Genomic DNA, 14,696 nt, shown 5'->3' on the forward strand with positions numbered 1-14,696 from the left:
TTTTGTTTCAGTTTTCTTTCGTATGGGAATGAAGATACACCATAAAGTGAAAAGGTGATGAGGCATGCTGTATTTACTTAATGATCTTTGTAATAGCTATAAATACACATTAGTCTGGATTTGATCTGCCACTGTATTATCTCTGTCCAGATAATGCTGTAAATCACTCACGTTTTGTTCACAAAGCAGTTTGAGATCATCTCTCTGAGGAGAGCTCCCCACACCCCACTGAGTCTCCAAGTCATCGATCTGATTTGGAGCATGGTGTATAATGGGTCGGCTGTCTCCCGTGGCACTGGGATCGACCGTCAGCTCCTTCACCCTAAGAGCAGAAAAGGTTTCATTTGCAAATTAGTAACTTCCTGTGCAAAAGAGTCACAACCAAAAATGAAGCTCTATGGGTTTATGCACAATTTAATTTATTTTTAATTCATTTTAATTTATTTTTAATTCATTTAATAAGGACAATGATGTCAGCTTCACAAATTTAATGTACTTTCAGTGACAAAAAGACTTTAGTCCAACTCCTAAAAAGCATGGACCATTGAATTTTAACTACTTGCAGGTGGATTACAGTCCATCTTCTAGCAAGAGGCATTTTTTGACTGGAATCTTACTACTCATTAACAGTTAAGAGGGCAAAAATCTCCAAACCCTCACTGTTAACTCCTTAACAATGAGCAATATTTGAAAGAAAAGTTCATTCAGCACTCTAAACCTGACCATCTTTCTTTTTCTGTGCACACAATTGTGCTTTTAAAAAGTTAGTCAGTCAGTACCCCACTAGCTGTTGTAAGCAAATCCACCACAAAAATAGTAATTTGCAACAAAGTATCTCAGAGAATGAATAGATCCTTTAATTAAAATAATTTCAAAGGTGAAAATATCTTAATAAAATGTTAGGCTCTTACAGCACGAAAATAGTTCAAAAGATAATGATTCTGTCGAAAAAAGCCCATTTAAAAGCAAGTTTATGAAACAGACACATCAAAGTCTGCAAGTATAGCAAGTTTTAGAATATACAATTCATTTTTTCAATGGAAAAAAATTTTTTTTACAAGTACCACTTATACACTATTATGGAAACTTTTTTTTTTCATTCATCTTCAGAGTGATGAAAAGTTTTAAAAATATGTATGAATGGAATTTTTTTTTTATTTTTTAATTAGAGATATTCCAATTACCCTAAACACAGACTTGTCAGATTTGGTCCACTAAATGTATGAAGGTGACATCACCATTTTTTTAAAATGTATGAAGGAAACTAGCAAGCCTGGATATAGAGTGTGGATGTTTGAGGAGGGTGAACAAAATACTGGGAAAATGATTGCAGATCATGCAGAACCATCACCTGCCAAACAAAATAAAAACAAAATATGTGTGACTCAAGGCAAGGGGACTAATGAAAGGTTGGTCTGTAAAATAACACAGCCAAAAAGAAAACTTAAAAATAAAGATTCCATGTATAGAATGAAGTAGACCTGGTGACTGAAGGAGAAAAGTCGTCATACTCATAGGAAGGAGAGAGATCAGAGCGACTGCCACTACCCTGTGAGAAGGGAATGTCCGAAGGACTAATTCCAAATTCCTTTACTCTGCAGCAGTAAAATACAGCAGCAAATTAAAAGAAAATGTTCTCATAAACACAGTTAAAATGACAACTCTTTGTTTAGCATACTTCTTTAATAGTTTAACTATAAAATTATTTTTATATTAAAACACAAGTGTGCCAATACATTTAAACCTTCTGCAAACAGAGTTAGAGATCACTAACAACACTGAACAAATCCAGTGCTGCTAATTTGCAGGGGACTATAACAGCAGTATTTTCAGAAGAGTAATTACAGATCTCAGTTCGTGTAGTTAATAAAATTTGTTCTACATTCAATATTCCACTAAATGGCTCCTTTTAAAATATCAGACCACTACACCTACAAACCTTTAAATTCTATTCTGCCTCCTGTCTTACACTGCACTGGTGTCCAGCACCTAAAAACTAACTATACTATGAAAATGATATATTGCTAGAAAAAACTATAATACTACACAAAACACATGAAGCAACTTTACAGGGACAGGCATTTACTCCATAACAACATATAAATTTAACACCAAGGGGAAGAAAGAGTTTCAGCACAACTATTTAGTATAGTAGAAATAGGTGTTTGATTAGTTTTGCCATATCTTTTTATGGAGTCACTTCAGCAACACGTATTCTATAAGGGGTAAAAGATCCAACGAGTCTTGATCAATATGCAAGGTCCTTCGCAACATGACTGTCAGCAGGGGAGCAGATACCTCCTCATCACAGAGGAAATCACACAGACTGGTCCAAGCCAGGCAGATTTGCTACTAGCTCCCTTGATACAGACCCAGAGACATTTAGGTATCAAAGAGGAGCTTTCCTAGCAGCCCTCTCGGCGACTGGCGACTGGCCAGGGTGCCCAGCCAAGCAGGAGCAGACGTGGTTCTGCCCTATCTTTCACTGCTGGCGTAAGCGTGCCACTAGATGGTAGCCTCTTCTGGCCAACCCCGGGTTTCTGAAGGCCCAAGGGCTTGTTTGCCTCCTTTGTTCTTGGCAGCAAAGCATGGCGGGGGGTCTCTGGATCGCAGGTCTGACTGCAGGGACATGCAGGACCTGATCTTGCCATCTTCAGAGACATGAAATGAAGAACTGCAGCAGGGGAAGGCACCTTTCACACACACTAAAGAGAGGCAAACACTTTCAGAGAGCAGCACAGGGCTCAGAGGTGCTGCATCGGCCTCTGAAGGTGCTAATTTCTCTATGCTGATTATAAAGCCACCGATGGATTAGCTGACTCTTTACTTAGGGGTCTCACGTTATTTGCGTGAAGTTGGGAAGTATAAAATTTCATATATATGTATGGAACAGACTGGCAACTGCACGTAATTCCACCAAGGGGATGAAAAACCCCCAACCACAATGCCGAAAGGTGTTTCAGCTAACACCCCAGGGAATCATCATGAACACCGATGACCCCTAATGCAAGAGATGGTGCCTCCAGAGCAGGGGCAAAACTAATAGGGGCATCTCCCTCATTCTTTGCAAGCCACATTATCCATCTCTGGATAATGGCTTAAATGCAGTTTCTATTGATTCTATTGTAATGTAATATTGTAAAAAGTAACATTTTAAATTAAATGTAAGTCTAGATCAGTAATTTCATTTTAATCTTATTAAGAAATGCAAGTATGACAAAATTACTTAAGTAGCTAAAATAACTGTACATTGTGGAACAACAGTATTCCGTATGTCAGGTCAACAGCTATAAGCAATAACATTTTCCATACCTATTTGCATATCTCAACGTATTTAGAGTGTTTTCACATGATGCCATCCCTGGAGAAATTGTAGCAATCTGAAGAAAACAAGCCACACATTAATAAATCTTTTTGTGCAGATGAAAGGGTAAATTAATTCAGGTTAACTTTTTTTTTTTTTTCATCTTCAATTTCATTTGAGATCTGCAAAAACTGCCTACTATGTACAGGTGTCCTTATACAATGACATCCCAAGAAGAGAGATGTCAGGTCAAAATTTCAATTTAATTTTTTTAACCATGCCTGGAACATTAAGAATTCACAGAAATTTCAGGCAATTTCCCACGTCCCACTGTCTTGGCAACAAAATATGTAAATGCAAAACTCTAACGGAAAAAACAAAGACTTCTCAAAATGGGAAATATGCAGCTTAGTATAAAGTAAGTCTAATATATCTTGCAAACAATTACCAGATTCTTTTTTATATATATCTTTGTAGGCTGTTCTTTGTTCAAGCAGACTCTATACAGACTCGAGAGATCTATTTTGGCCACAGTCCAAAATTGTATTTAATAATATTAAAGATAAGTATGTGTTTAACTATTTCTGTAAGTAAAGATTTTTTTTTTTCCCTCAATTAGCAGCTATCTGTAAATAATACTCGATAGCTAACATATTATCAAACATGTCTGGAATCTGTAAGACTTTTCTTTTCCAGTTAAATGAAATACCCTGAAGATCTCACCTTCTTTTCAGCACTCAGTAAGAATAATAACTGATCAGGCAACAGTGTCATCATTATTTGTGCTAGCTTCTCTCAGTAGTCCAACTGTTCCATCTGTGCTCCTTTCAGGAGAGCCATAAAGGCACTATCCAGAACAAACACCTCTATGGTCCTACACACTAACATTTTTTGTGGTAGCACAGCATCAGGAGACTGAAACTGATGAAGATTAAATAATTCTAGTCTTCTCTTTCATCCTGCTGCTGACATTACTGTAAAAAAGGACAAGGACAGGCAGTCATCCTGAGAGGAATTTCTCCTACTGGGGAGAAAGGAAAAGTATGTGGTGGGAGGGCATTAGAAAGTCTAAAGAGCCTGCTACCATACAGACTTAAGTTTAAACCAGTAATACTGGTATGCATCAGTTACTAATGAAAACAAGTCTAGATTTAAAAAGAGGGTATGATTTCATATCTGTTTATAACCTGGGTGCTAATTAACAAAACCCTACCAAATTCCTAAAATCCTTCCAAACTCCTTTAGCGTGAGAGGTGCATGCACCTCTTCCACCAGTTCAGTGTTCAGAGTACACCACACACAGCAGCCGCCCTAACACCGGGGGACTGCTCCGACGTATTGAAGCACATATGGTACAGCTGCTATAGGGAAGTGCCACCGTAGGTGCCATCAGCACACAGACCTGTGCACAAGACTTGGTCAGTTGAACACAACCCTCTGCTACATCACATGGCCTCCTGCCCCAACAAGCCCAGCCCTGGCAGGACAGGAGGACTCCAGCCTCTCTGTCACTCACTTCCTCATTCCTAATTCCAAATGACGATGGATAAAGCTGCACTACCTATGGGCAGGAGTATCCTTAAGACCTTAATTACCATTCTTCCTATTATGAATTTCTCAACATTGCGTATAAGCCATCACAGCGGGATCAATGGCCCTTTTGAGACACTGAAGCCTGCACGTTCCTACTCCCATCCTGGAGGGGTGAAGGGTCTGCCACTTCAGCTACGACTGCAGCACATCAGGGATAAAGCATATCGGGGATGGAGCACATCAGGGATGGAGCACTAGTTAAAAAAAACGAGACACTTCTATGTGGCTACCTTGCAAACTTTAAACATTATCCTACTATGTAACTATTCCAAAACAACTTTAAATGGGTTTTGAAACTATTTAAGGACAAGAACTTCAGTAAAACTGCAATAACTAATAAGGTAGAATCACAGAATGTTTTGGGTTGGAAGGGACCCCTAGAGGTCATCTAGTCCAACCCCCCCGCAGGAGCAGGGCCACCGCTAACTAGATCAGGTTGCTCAGAGCCCCGGCCAACCTGGCCTTGAATGTTTCCAGGGATAGGGCCTCCACTACCTCTCTGGGCAACACGTTCCAGTGTTTCACCACCCTCATTGTAAAGAATTTCTTCCTTAGATCCAGTCTAAACCTACCCTGGTTTAGTTTAAAACCATTACCCCTTGTCCTGTCACAGCTGGCCCTACTAAAAAGATTGTCCCCATCTTTCCTATAAGCCCGCCCTTTAGGTACTGAAAGGCCGTAATCAGGTCTCCCCACAGCCTTCTCTTCTCCAGGCTGAACAACCCCAACTCTCCCAGCCTGTCCTCACAGGAGAGGTGCTCCAGCCCTCGGATCGTTTTAGTAGCCCTCCTCTGGACCCACTCCAACAGGTCCATGTCCTTCTTGTGCTGAGGGCTCCAGAGGGCTCCAGAGCTGGACGCAGTACTCCAGGTGGGGTCTGACCAGAGCAGAGCAGAGGGGCAGAATCCCCTCCCTCAACCTGCTGGCCACGCTTCTCCTGACGCAGCCCCAGGGCACGGTTGGCCTTCTGGGCTGCCAGCACGCATTGCCGGCTCATGTGCAGCCGGTACAAAACAACCTATTTATGCTGAGTGTATGTTTCTAGATTTCTTTAGAACGAAGCAGATCCTAGTCATAACTGTCCATGTTATGAAGTTATTTTCAAAATATTATTTTGAAATCTGAAAAAAAAGTTTCAAAATCATAGTTTAACCTTATATACAGAAGAGAATGCTTCATCCCTAAAGTGTAACTTTCAAAATTGCAGCAAGAAGTCCATAAATGATAACAGGAAAAGTCAAATGAAAATGAAGTGTAGAAGTTACCAAATAAATTTGAATCAAATATCTCACTTACAGATAGTATGTCAGTTAAATATCACAAGTTTTTACTACATCATTTTATATGCATTCCATATTGAAAAGCACCACATTTTGCAAAATGTCTTACTCTCTACCAGCATATGAGAACACTGATCAAATCTTTGTCTTGTTGAAGAATCCCTTTACAATAAATGCCTCTTCACTGACAAGTAAAAACAATTATCTTAAAAGAGGTCTTACATGTTCAAGAAATAGTATTTTCCAATTGAATAATATTTCTGTGTTGCAAACTTATTGATTTATTTTGCCTGTAACAGGCTAAAATATTTTGGAGGAAGTACTATCATGATATACATGTTACCTTGTGACAATTATAACAGTTATAACTAAAAAGTTCTTCCATGCTTTAATTTACTTCACAGAAAGTAGACACTTCTAGACAACACAGCAATCATCTATAGATTTTACAGTAGAAATGTGAAAAGAAACTACTCATTATTAAACTATTTTTGCAATAATTTTTAAAGTTTGAAGCACCACAGTTAATTATGTGGCTCTACTGCAAATCAGCAATCAACACACCTGCAGAATAAATACTCTTAATTTAATAAAATATCGTTCAACTTCAGCTATCATAAACCATAATGACTTGCCCTTTTCTTTTCCTGTAAATTTCATCTGTAAAATTATGCCAGTGTACGGTATAAAACCTACACATGAACATGCTTACAAACCAGGCACACACCCTGCCAAGGAGCCAACTGTAAATACCACAGGGAAAGGCTGAATAAATTGTCGAGATAAAAGAGGCAAAGGAGGACCCAGAAGAGGGATGAAGCTGCTGATCATTATGCACTATTCCCACCACTTGGCCACTGGAGTGCAAATCTCCTCTCAGCTTTCCAGGGAACTGGAAAGGACTGGAAGCAGTTCCAGGCTAAGGTGTCTCCTACACCTCCCTCAATTCAATATATGCTGTTCAGAAACCCGTCAGATCACGAGACAGGCAGCTTTATTCTTCATCCATCTAGTTACCCTAGGAACAAGTGCTGCAAATGTGAGAGCTCAATTCAAACAAATGTAAAGATGCACTGTAGGTTTCTTTTCTTTCCTTACTTCCTTTCAACTATAACCCAGAGTAAGCCACAATGACCCAGGTGTTCTTCTTTCCACATCAGTATCTTAAGGAAATACTTTGCTGATGACATTCTTGATAGAAATTGCATGTCAATAAACACTAAAACCAGAACATCACAAGTGGTCCCAGTACTGAGAAACTACATGGCAAAGTAGCAAAATAATGAGTTTGAAAGGAGTATCTCATCATGAAAGGGTTTTCTTATTCTTAATTGTAAAGTGACTGTAGTTATGTGAATGTGAAAAGAAAAAATATTTCAAGCATATTTCCACTCCCTTTCAGAGGGGATTTTTTTCCTCAACTTAGAACTGTATCGAATATAAAATAAAGGAATGCAAGCTTTATCAGAAATTGAACACCCATAGATCATGCATTATTCCCGATAGCATTCTCATACATTTGAATGGTAAAAAATGTTACAATTCTGTAAGAAGAGTAATAATAAAATAAAAAAGCTTCACCAAAATGAAGACAGCTTCTTAGCACTTTAAGGAGGTAAGAGTGATGGTGAAAACTTCAAGAAATATTCACAAATGCCAATTATGTTATGTACAGAGAGTGATTTCCAACAGGCTAACTTTCCAAGCCTTCTTCAGCAGTGTGGATACACTATGCTAGATATGCACAATTTAGCTTTCTGATCCTGCATAGGACTTAGGAAGTTATGTCTCAGTGTAAAGAAAACAATCTTCTCTGTTCATCAGAAAACTGAAGAAGAAAAAAAGATTAATAAAAAATCCTTTACCACCTTTTTCAAACTAGAACCATACCTAACAGCTAAAGGGAACGCTAGGCTGCTCTAAGACTATGGTTCTCATGTTGTGGTCTGCACACTTCTCTGGCCTCTAGACTAATTAATTCCAAGGAGTCTGTCAAAATTAACCAACACAAACAAGCCTGTCTATCAGTGCCCACTGCAAAGAGTTTGCATTTCCATAAGTAGAAATATTAAGAATGCACAAATAAAAGGAATGGACATTGGTGCTTTTATCTGTCCTTTCCACCATCTGACAGAAGAATTCTGTTTTTCAGACTGATGCAAGTGCACATCTATATAATACACCCCATCTATCCCAACTACTTCCCCCTCAATAGCCTAGAGGGTATTCTGTTGCCTTTGATACCAATTTTAAATTTGTCATTTAAAGATCGTAACTCACCACTGTACTTCCAGTCTACAACACCTTGTCCAAAACTCTGAGTCAACAAACAATACTCTCATAGACATTATTAAAAATAAACAAACAAAAAAACTTCTCAAGCTGGAAGCATTTCCAGCTAGGTGCCTAGCTTGAAAACTGGAACAAGCAATAAGAAAGGCCAATAAAAAATGAGAAGGGAGCAAGTTATCCAAAATGTCTCTGCTGAAAGTCTCACTCCACATATAGGGTCAGTTAGTGCATAAACTTAGTCCAACACATTGCCAGTAGCCAGTGACTAATTTTAAACGTAAAAGCCTAGATTTCCAGTGTCTTTTCTCTTTGTAACTGCTAGAACAATTAACAAAACCAACTTACCATACAGGTACGGGAGTTTTCTCCTATGAATGAATCCCTTAGCACCTGAGTAAGTTTACTTGCTCTGAAGGGTGTATGAGGTTTATTTCGGCCTAAGGCTCTAATGCACTCCTGAAAGAACAAACAAGTTTATGCATTTTTCTTTGACGTGGGTTGAGTAAATGTAACACAAATGCAATTCAAAATCAGAAAACACACACCTTAGTTATGTTGCTGTGCCCCTTAAAATATCGTTAAAATTTACCGTTAAAGCTTGGATCCAAGAAGTGATAGGCTTTTACCCTTCATTAAATTCAGTAGAGAGGTAGGAACTTAAAAAGGACTTAGGAGCCTAAAAACTTTCCGAATCTCATCCAAAATGCTTACATCTGTTGTATCCAACAACAACAACAACAACAAAACAAACAAAAAATCAGTGTTGATGTTAAATGTCCAGACTAATAGTTATTTATGATTATCAGCTGCAAAAGCCTGAACAATCTACAACCTCTGCCAGCAGAAGCAGCATGGACAGGGAGACATGTTATCTCTATCAATTAAAAGCACTAGCTTTGATTCTGGCTCTACCACTGACTTTCTTTACAGCTCAGAAGAAAATAAACTTTCTGAAAGCTTCCACAGATCACAGACCTAGGAAGCATCAATATCAGAAGACACTTGTAAATGTAAGCCATCCCCTGTTTTAAAATATTCTTCATGTGAAAAAACAGGGATAAGGTCTCCTCTTTCACTCACAAGGGTATGGGGCTAGACTAGTATTTTTAATTGGTTAGAGAGTTTCAGTGAGAAATACTGTACAGATGTAAATATTATGAAATTACTATAGAAGTTACAGCAGCAACTAAGTACAACAGCGCAAACCAAGATCACACTAATCTAAACGACACTCTTGCCCACTCAGAGCTCTAACATCAGCTAATAGACTATACTTCTCATGCAAAGGAAGTTTAAATTTGAATTTCTGTCTTGGTGTTGTCATCATCATATTTTGATCATTAATGATAGTTTCTGCCTTTGCCTTAATACTTTGTGTACAGGCATCTCTTCAGATGCATGGCTTCCTGGGTACAGTTTTAACACACCTACAGACAGAACTTCTTCAAACAACTGTACTTCAAAAGCTTTTCAGATTAGAGCTTTGCTTTTAGCAGCACTAGCAGATGGAATGGCTTTTTTGTTACATTAATAGTTCTACAGTAGTTCAGCTAATCCTCCAGCTGCAGCCTTATCCTCGTGGCCTTTTGGAATTTCCTAGAAACAGCTTCTTCCAAAAGCCAGGCGAGAAACTGTGGGATGATAATCCAAGAAAGCATTGCAACTGTGAAGCAGCATAAAACAGAACTAAAAATGGGCTCAGAATAAAACTGCCATGATAAAGAACAAAACAAACACAAGGGCAAGTTGGGTTTAACTAAAGTGATTATTTTAAAAAGTCACCAGCTGAATTTTATAGAATGGACACAGCTCAGATAAACAGAAAGACTGAAGCTTGTTGAATGTGAATTTCACATGCAAATGCTAAAAAGGACTCAATACTTATAGGTAAGCAAGGCAGTGCATTCCTTGAATTTTCGGGGTTTGTACATTAATACACTTATATAAGGAGAACAGCAAATTAGACAGGAAGACAGGTAACAGATTTTCAGCGAGTGACATTACAAACTGAAACCAGTAGCTAATGTGTATGATGAATTACTGATAAGGTAACCAACGAGTTTAATTAAGATATTTTAATTTACTATAACAATTTTTAGTTTGCTTACTCCTGAAAAATTAGAATTTTATTATTTCTTTGTTAGTAAAGGATTATAGGAGGACACTGCCAGCTTCTAAATTAATGGGAGTTTTTAACTACTTGTGGTTTTCATAACAGCTCAGAAAACCAGGTAACAAAATGACAACATTACTTCCATGTAGAGACATTACAGAAATAACCTCCTGTACCAAAAATCTGAACAGGACTGATATGCAGATGCAAACAGCAAATCTTGGATTAGCACCAAAGACTGCTCCTCAGAACATGTAAGTTTAATTTGAACTTTACAGTAACTTCAAGGGTCTTGAATACAAATGGAAAAAGCTGTATAATGCTTTTGCGGGTAGATGAAAAACAGAAAACTAACATATCATTGAGAAACTTCTATCTTCTTGTACCTCTGTTTAGACTTCTGAAGACCTCCATTTATTTTTATTTCCCCTTCCCCATGTAATTTAGATCACAACCACCAGTGCAGCAGCAGCAGAACCTTTCACTATAATTAAAAAGACAAGCTGTATGAAAATGAACTAAGTATGTTGTATGGCTATTGCACTGAAGGCAATTGTCAGTACAAAATCAACAAGTAAACTGAAAAAAAACCCCAAACAATCCAAACCCAAGCCAGCTTTATTTAATTACATTTGGAAACAAGTGATTTTGGCGTTCAGATTCTTCATATAAAACCACAGTGCTGCTGCTGAGAGTAGTAAATCTAAGCAAAACTAACCAACAACAGAGATAAGTTCTGAAACATTCAAAACTACTGTTTCCCCAGTTGAGACCAAAAAATTACTCTTCCTATTTAGGCTGAACCTCTTTTGAGCATTACAAAACAAACAAACAAAAGCATATGAATATTTAAATACTATTTCCTAGCTCTCTCAATGTGTCCTGGATTAATGTATGAAAATCTGTAAAGTGACTGTATCAGACAATTTGCTATAAAGAACAGTAGCTAAAAATGGATTCCAACTTTCAAGGGTTATTTTGATGTATTTGTTAGTTCTTTCTGGATATGTTGCTGTTGTGTTGCTTTAGTGAATTAATTAGCAGCAGTAAATAAATCCATTGTAAAGGTAACTTTATTTTTTTATTTAAAATAAATAACTAACTAGTGAGATCAGTAAGAATATTTCCAGTTAGTATTTCAGACCTTGAATACCAAAGTAAGTCATCTGTCCTCCTATTTTAGATATAAATCAGAAAAGTCTTCAAATTCAACCACTGGGGATTTTTTGTTGAGGTTTGTTGTTTGTTTTTTTTAAACTACATGCAAGTTGATAGCACAGTGTTTCTGCAATGTTTCTACTTGGTAATTACCCAAGTGTTCCTTCAGGCATTTAGAGGAAAAATCAATGCATTATTTTACCTGTCACATCAGTAGACAATGTAGACAAGCAAAGCCTGCAAAAACACTTGTTTTAACAGTCATTGCTATTATATGTAGAAGGCTCCCACCTACTCAAAGGCAATGGAAACATTTCAGTTACCTTGAGTGCTAAAAGGCTCTTGTTAATTTCCGCACCTTCCAGTCGTGTCTGCCTATCTGCGCTGGAAGTATCTGCTCCTCGTTCATTGCCAGCCAAATCAATCAGGGAAAATTTACCATGCAATTTCCCTTTCCTTCTGAGAATAATCTGAAACACTGCATGGCTACGAGAAGAGTGAGCATTTGCAGATGTCTGGCCAGATGTCCTTTAAACAGAAGGAGAGAAGGGAAGGACGTATGAACAGGCGAAGGACCATAAACATTGAACACACTAACCTCAGAACATTATTTTTTTCAGGGCAGAGTTCTGTATTTTCTTACATGTGTTGACAGCATGCCTAACGTTCTTGTAGCCACTAGAGATACAACCCTAATACCTGGATGTACGTAGTTCAATTGTACCTCTTTTCCCATCTCTTCAAACAGAAACAGAAGATTAGTAACATTTTGCCTCCCTTTTAAAAGCAAGAATAACCAGATCTTCAAAGTTTTCAGATTATCAAAGAGCTTACATGTGAAATGCTGATGGCATTTTTATCTGATCAGGCAGAAGTCTATGCACAAGGCTAGTTTTGAAAACAACGAAGCTGGATCCTTAAAAAAAATTAGAAAATCTACGCTTAACCTCTGTCACTACATATCAAGGCCTTTTAGAGGAGAAGAATCTGGCAGTATTCCAGATTATAAATTATGCGAATTTAAGTCAGTAAGCTGGTTACATAATGCATGCAGTTCACATCCTGTAGAAAAATCAGTTCTTACTCCTCTCTAGGAGACAGGGAAACTCCAAATATCTTTATTCAAACGGTAGGCAGATTCCTTACTTGCAGCCATCATCAAAAAACCCACTGCATAAAAAAAAGCCATCACTACGAAGAGACCCCCAAAAAATCTTGTTCTGATCCTTTAATGTACAATGAAAAACTGGTGGAAGCTATGGGAGATACCTGCAGCTGTTGCCTATTTCAATAAGCTTAAGAACATCTTCAACACATTTGACTTCCCGTTCCTGTAATCCCACCACCTGGACTTGCTGTTTACCATCTTCTAACACTCTTAATTTTGTCTTCCTGTTCAACAAGTCAAAAACCTTAGGGAGGGGGGGAAAACAGAACAGTTAAAGAGGAGCTTTTAAAAGCATTTTTGTTTCAAATCCCATATCAAAATATGCAAAGTATTCCATGGAAAAACATGATTGGAAGGGAATTGTAAAGAATTATTTGAAAGAAAGTTTTCAGTACAAAAGCAAGCAAAACTTCTACACTACAAGCTCAAAATCTTATTTGTGAATGAGAAATTCCTCCTTAGAGAAAGATCAGCTACTTACCTTACCACTGTAGATCTCAAAAAATGTTGCATATACTTGAAGTTCTAACTTCTTATAGTTTGGCTTCTTTAGCATTAAAAAGACATCTCGAGCTGTGAATACATTTCCAGAATAAAAAGAAATCTTGTTCTATGTTTTCATTTAGTGAAGACTCATTAATGCATAACAGTCTACTTTGCAGCATCTCTCATATTTTGCAAGTATAACAGATAGGGTTGGTCAACCACGTCTAAAACACCGCAGTTAAAACTGCCACATTACACTACAAGATACAGAAGACCCCAAAACTATAAACTTAATTAATCGTCAGTTATTCTTATTGCATTTTTTGAAGCGATCTATATATGCATTTACTATACTGTGTAAGGACTACACATCTAGGAACTACTTTTGACGTTACCAAAGCTCCACTGTGATGTGATGTAAAATATGTAGACCCTTATGTTTGTATACCAAGGAGTAGAAAATGTATTGATCTCAACTGATTTGCAAAAAGCCAACAGACCAATAGAGTCTCACCTGCAAGTGCATATATTCCTTTAGAGCAATCTTGGTTCTTTCCCGAAAAGTCACCACCCATAGTCTAAATTAAAAAAAAAAAGACAAAAACACACTATAAAGACTACAGAACTGTAACTTACAAAATTGTTACTTATAAGGATTTGTCTAAGTGTATTGTACATAAAAAGAAGTGTATTGCTGACATGTAGAAGAAATACTTACATGCGTTTTTCCACTGCCTGTTTGCCCATATGCAAAACAAGTGGCCATTCCCCTTTCAAATATGGTTTCCACTAATGGTCGAGCTGTAAACCTTAAATGCAAAAATCAACAGTCCTTAGGAAACCAAACTACTTTAAGATGCCATTACCACAAAGATGCTGTAAATTTTAAAGCCAGAAGTGACAAAGCTGGTTTTGTACTTAGAGAGACCAAAGGACATCTCCACATTAATTCCTGAACTAAAGAGGCTACCAGCTCTAAGGCATTAAAATATCCCAAACAACCAAATAAAAGCTACAAGGTCTATCCCATTTATTTTATAACAATATTATCCTTTTTCAAACCCTAAGAAAAAAGATTTCCTTGTTTTAATGATGCAACGCAGCACAGCTTACTACATGGAGTCTGGAGCTCCAAGGGGAAATCATGCCTGACCAATCTGATAGCCTTTTAGATGGCATGACCGGCTGGGTAGACAAAGGGAGAGCGGTGGATGTTGTCTACCTTGACTTCAGCAAGGCTTTTGATACTGTTTCCCATAACATCCTCATAGGGAAGCTCAAGAAGTATGGGTTGGATGAGTG

The 14,696-nt window shown here is 37.7% G+C and overlaps 1 protein-coding gene across 3 annotated transcripts in view; it reads right to left on the bottom strand.

The window, feature by feature from the left end:
• KIF2A (kinesin family member 2A) overlaps nt 1-14,696 on the bottom strand; it is a 41,460-nt gene that overhangs the window by 8,114 nt on the left and 18,650 nt on the right. For 2 of the 3 annotated variants that reach the window (XM_009645811.2, XM_009645809.2), the window contains exons 9-16: nt 14,113-14,203; nt 13,909-13,972; nt 13,390-13,481; nt 13,010-13,152; nt 12,064-12,268; nt 8,815-8,925; nt 3,313-3,380; nt 172-322 (exon numbers count right to left, since the gene is read on the bottom strand). In XM_009645811.2, coding sequence (XP_009644106.1) covers nt 172-322; nt 3,313-3,380; nt 8,815-8,925; nt 12,064-12,268; nt 13,010-13,152; nt 13,390-13,481; nt 13,909-13,972; nt 14,113-14,203 — 925 coding nt within the window. Of the gene's footprint in view, nt 1-171; nt 323-1,481; nt 1,596-3,312; nt 3,381-8,814; nt 8,926-12,063; nt 12,269-13,009; nt 13,153-13,389; nt 13,482-13,908; nt 13,973-14,112; nt 14,204-14,696 lie in introns of all 3 variants that reach the window. The other variant, XM_009645808.2, reaches the window with a different exon arrangement.

This window comes from Egretta garzetta, unplaced genomic scaffold (assembly GCF_000687185.1).
Source record: "Egretta garzetta isolate BGI_Z169 unplaced genomic scaffold, ASM68718v1 scaffold659, whole genome shotgun sequence".
In the NCBI taxonomy this organism is placed as follows: Eukaryota; Metazoa; Chordata; class Aves; order Pelecaniformes; family Ardeidae; genus Egretta; species Egretta garzetta.